Raw genomic sequence first — 4,755 nt, forward strand, 5'->3', positions numbered from 1 at the left:
CCCCAGTAATTGGACACTGGATTAGACAGAGATGGCTGTGTTTCCCAGCCAAGTGGGCTAGTTACTGTTTATTTGGAATTAATTACCAGGGAGAGTGGAAATCTCAGAGCTTCCTACGAGTGGACCTAGACACTTTCTGATGGGGATAAGAGAACGTAAAGTCCAATAATAAAACTATATCAACAAAAATGTTTGGCAAGTTGTTTGACGCTGCTCAAACAAAGTCTTATCCTTGAATCTCAGATAATGATGTGGCTGGGGATTTCGAGTAAGGTGGATCAGAACAAAAGTCCCTTCTTTGATATGGTCACCCTAAACTGAGGCAGCAAATGAATGCACTTCTTTAAAGCTGGTAACCAATATCCTGGTGTAACACCATCAGCTGTTCTCACTCTGAGGGTGTTCCAAGAGTTGAATTTAAAAAAAGAGTATACATCTCTTAAACCCTGTGAGTGGGGCATCCACCCTGGCACATATTTCATCCTGAGTGTTTCCTTCTCACAGGAATCACTGCTGAGGTATTGCAATCCTTAACCCTAACATATAACTCCAACTCCATGCTGTTCCAGTGTGGGATTCTCTTCACAAGTATTGATAATAAGCTGGCAGAAAAAAACACATTCTGATGAACATTAATACATTAATTGTTTTTCCCCAGTAAAAGTTCCTTTTTGACTGTTCTCTAAAACACAGGGTTAGAGAAGAAACGATAAAGATAAAATATATAACATAATAAAATAAATATAATATATAAATAATAATAATATAATAAATAAAAAGACTAAATCCTTAGTTTGATGATGGCTATTAACATTTATACAAATAAATAATGTTGATTCCAATTCTCTGAGGCGACTGTTGTGATTTGGCGCTATATAAATAAAACTGAATTACTTTATCCCCTGCCTAGCAGCTCCATGTTCAACATCCTTTGTCTAATATAGCCACCATCCTGCCGCTGCACATCTAAACTATCTCAGCTCCACCTCTTTGTCTCCAAACCACTGAACCTGAGCAAAACCAAGTTAATGATGGAAATAACCTTGCCATGCAAGTTTTAAGGTTGCACACTCTAATATGTTTTGACAAGCATAGTAAAAATGAATGTGTTAACAGAGGATTCTGTTTAAAAGCTGCTCTTTTTATTCATTTATCTACTTAAAAAAAAAAGTTGGTGAAGGGCCGTATCATGGCATTTTTTTCACTATGCTAAATTTCAGTTTGCATGCAGTGAAATCAATGTACAAGTGACAATGCAATAAATTAGCATATAATTTACATTTGAAAAAAAAAATTAGTAACAGTGTACCAACAATAATACTGAATACAAAATATATGCAGCTAATCACATGATGCTTTTCATTTCGCTTGCACTTCAGATACGTTTTGAAGCAATGTGACATTCAAACATCCAAGTTCACAGCAACGAGTACCAGTTTGATTAAGTTGTCTTTTCTTTTTCTAAATGGAGCTTCTTAATCCCACAGCCAGTAGATGAGTCAGTTCAAGCAGTTTGAATTCTGCTGTCTTTGAATGCAGCATCCACCATCCTTTCCAACAAAATCTGCTCAGCACTGTCATTCTGAATGTGGCTACAAAACAAAACAAAACAAAAAAAAAAAACGTAGCAGCAGCAAAATTAGAACGTCGGTTTTAACAGCTCTGACAAGATCCTTACACACTCACTTTAATTGCTGTTCCCCTTTCACAACCCAAACGTCACCTGGGTGAAGTGATCGCTTTCGTCCGGGGGTGTGACTGTTTTGTTGGCTGCACAAGCAACAATACACAGTTGACAATGAAAATTCCCAGTGTGAGGTATAGACAGATACAAACTAAACGATAACATGACCAGCATTAAATCAACAGAAATTTTGACAAGTATATATAATTTTTTTTTTCATACTGTTTGGATCCAGCCTCACTTTTCTTTTCTTATTAGCACACTGGAATGGGTTTGAATGGAAGCACCCACTTGATAGCACCAGAAGCCTGGGAAGGCCGCAAGCCTCGAAGCATAGCAGGAGGAAAGAGAGGTAAACACAGTATTTCTTGGAAATTAAAAAAAATAAAAAATACAAGAGCAGGGCAAGCACCACTGAGTATGCTGTTTTTGTTTTGTTTTTTTATTCATTTATGGGACAAAGGTGATGATGATGAACATGATGGGGGTAGGAGGCAGAGTGTGGAGTCTGTGAGCAGCAGAGTGAAGCCAGCTGACATAGCCTGGCAACAAAAGTGGTATTTGCATGTATATTTAACAGGAATATCTCAATATTTGTGAAACAAGCCTGTTCACTCCCTTGTGAATAATCCCACACGTTAGCTTAGTCTAAAAGGCTGGGAGGTTGGAGAGATGCCTTCTTAAACACTCTAAATCTTAATTTTGTCCCATATCACATCCCCCCAATTTTCTTTTTTTTTTTCTTTTTTTTGGGCGGGGGGGTCATTAGAACAATTTTTAAAAGTGTGTTTTTCAGTTTCTGATGTACATGCCCAGCTCCAAAATGCCTAGTTGGTTTTATTATGTGCCAGCAAGCATCTTTGATGAGAATGAATGGGTAGGCTACATTTAGTTCATTAGTCCCCCTTAAAGCATCAGCTTCACAAGTCAGGCAGCCTGTGATTAACCTCCCATAAAGCCAGAAGTGTTCAACAATATTGACAACCAAATCTTCAAATTAAGTCTTTGCTGGCATTGGTGGCTTCAAGCAGATACAGTACTGCTTATTAAAAGATCACAGAGCTAAATTAAACAGACATATTAGCTGTTGCAAACTGTTGCTGAACTGGTCTTCATACGACATTTATATGGAGCTGGTTTTGTACTAAAGACAAAAGCAACATTATAAACTTACTGATTTATGTCCTAATTTACATTTAAATGGTGAATTTTAATGATCCTTTTTTTTTTTTTTTTTTTTTTTACATTAAATGTTAATTGTAAATTGGTGAGCTTTAGATGTGCTAATAGGTTGATTCATGTCACCCTAGCTAGTCAGCATTTTCCCTCCACTTTTCCTAAGGTCTTAGTCAAACAGCTGTGCACACTAGTGTGCAGACCAGTTAATGACCTCCTGCCAACCCCCATGTGTATTTTACAACTATTTGGCAACTGATTGCTGGAGGTTGCTGGCAGTCACTATCACAAATTGGTCGCTGTGAGGGTGCTGGACAGAAAAATTCTCTGAAATTGCTTTGGACACTGGCAAATTTCCATTTTCAGCTGATTTTTGCATGGAAGAAGTGGACTTACCAAGCAGTAGTGAAATGGTAAGTGTAACCTAAACATATGCTTTCAAAGTAAAAGTTACACATTCCAAAATATGTAGGTTGCAGCAGTAAGACAACTTATTCTTTAAAAGCAAATGTAAACTAATTAAAATGTCATTAAAGCTCAAGAAATAAATGTCTGCAGACAAGTTGGCATCTTTCATGCAAACTACAGGTGACCACGGCAATCTGCTAGCAACTAAAGCAATCACAAGGACATTTGCTGAGGATCACCCTATTTGTGTTGCCAGTATTAAATTGTGACTGAGGCCTGAGCTAACGATCGTCTTGCCCAGACCTCATACATCAATCTTTTCATGTAATCATTGGTAAGAAGGCCATTTTGCAAACTGCGGGGCTATTAGTTTACCTCAAAAAGAGTATGTAATGGTGACTGCACTTTGACTCAGATGAACAAAACATATAAATCCTTTAATACTAAACTCAGTAAGATGCTAGTAAAGGTCTGGTCGCTAATTTTTCATGTGGCATAGGCACCATTTGAAAAGATGACTTTGGTGATTTTGGGTGAACTTTTACCTGACTGTTAAGAACTAAGGCACCCAGCTGGGGGAAAAAAAGATTTAAAAATCTCCAATAACCACGGTGTATTTTTTGGCCCTGGATTAACATATGTATATAATATACAAATCCTTACAGTATACAAGGGTTTAACATATGTTACAGTATGTAATATTTTCACTCAAGCACAAAGAAACTGAATATGAATTCAATCACATTACATTCCCTTCCATAACAATAGGCTACTATCTGGCGAAAAGATGATCAGAGGACAATATATCAGCTCTGTTTTGGATTGTACAATAAATATACAGTACACCAACAGGGATTCTCTGTTGCATTTGAGCAGTAAATTGGTATTTACATGAAAAAAGTGCACCGAAGCCAGAAGTCTGCTCTGCCAATAGCACCATCACAGTCATCCCAAAGACAGGAGTCTCCCATCCCCCCTCTTCTAATCTCCGGGGTACATCCTCTGCGAGCGATGTGTCCAGCACTTTGGATTCGTAAAAAAAACAAACACTGAGGAAGACTAACAATGATATTAATAATTATTATTATAATAAAAGATAACATCACCAACAGTTAATCTTCCGAGTTCCACTTCACAGAAGTGAAAATGTAAAAAACAAAAAAATAATGTTTGTGTCAGCATTATGGGCTGAGCAGTGGTTTAGATTCCACCACGACAGAGGGCAGGAGTATGGGGTATGATAAACAGGGAAATCCTCGCTTTTCTCCCGTCTTCAACATTGACAACTTTTTCATTCTTCCACTGGTTCAGAGTCGGGATGCATTTTCCAGTCTGCTGTTTTCTTCTCACCCTCTTAAGCACTGTATCCCTCCATCTTTCTTGCCTTTATGACCATCTTCTTGTCTCACTCTTGTATTCAAAGGGTCAGTGCCCCTGGCAAGTCTTGCAGCACATCTGTCTGAAGTACGCTCGACTGCAGAACTTGA

General features: G+C 37.9%; 1 protein-coding gene across 3 annotated transcripts in view; it reads right to left on the reverse strand.

Annotated features, from left to right (window-relative positions):
* Positions 1-1,120: 1,120 nt before the first annotated feature.
* adamts6 (ADAM metallopeptidase with thrombospondin type 1 motif, 6) overlaps positions 1,121-4,755 on the reverse strand; it is a 75,865-nt gene continuing 72,230 nt past the window's right edge. For all 3 annotated transcript variants that reach the window (XM_084935859.1, XM_084935860.1, XM_084935861.1), the window contains one exon: positions 1,121-4,755. This exon is cut by the window's right edge and continues 48 nt beyond it. In XM_084935859.1, coding sequence (XP_084791985.1) covers positions 4,694-4,755 — 62 coding nt within the window. In that variant the 3' untranslated portion in view covers positions 1,121-4,693.

This window comes from Perissodus microlepis, chromosome 7, assembly GCF_051167445.1.
Source record: "Perissodus microlepis isolate ML-2025 ecotype Zambia chromosome 7, ASM5116744v1, whole genome shotgun sequence".
NCBI lineage: Eukaryota > Metazoa > Chordata > Actinopteri > Cichliformes > Cichlidae > Perissodus > Perissodus microlepis.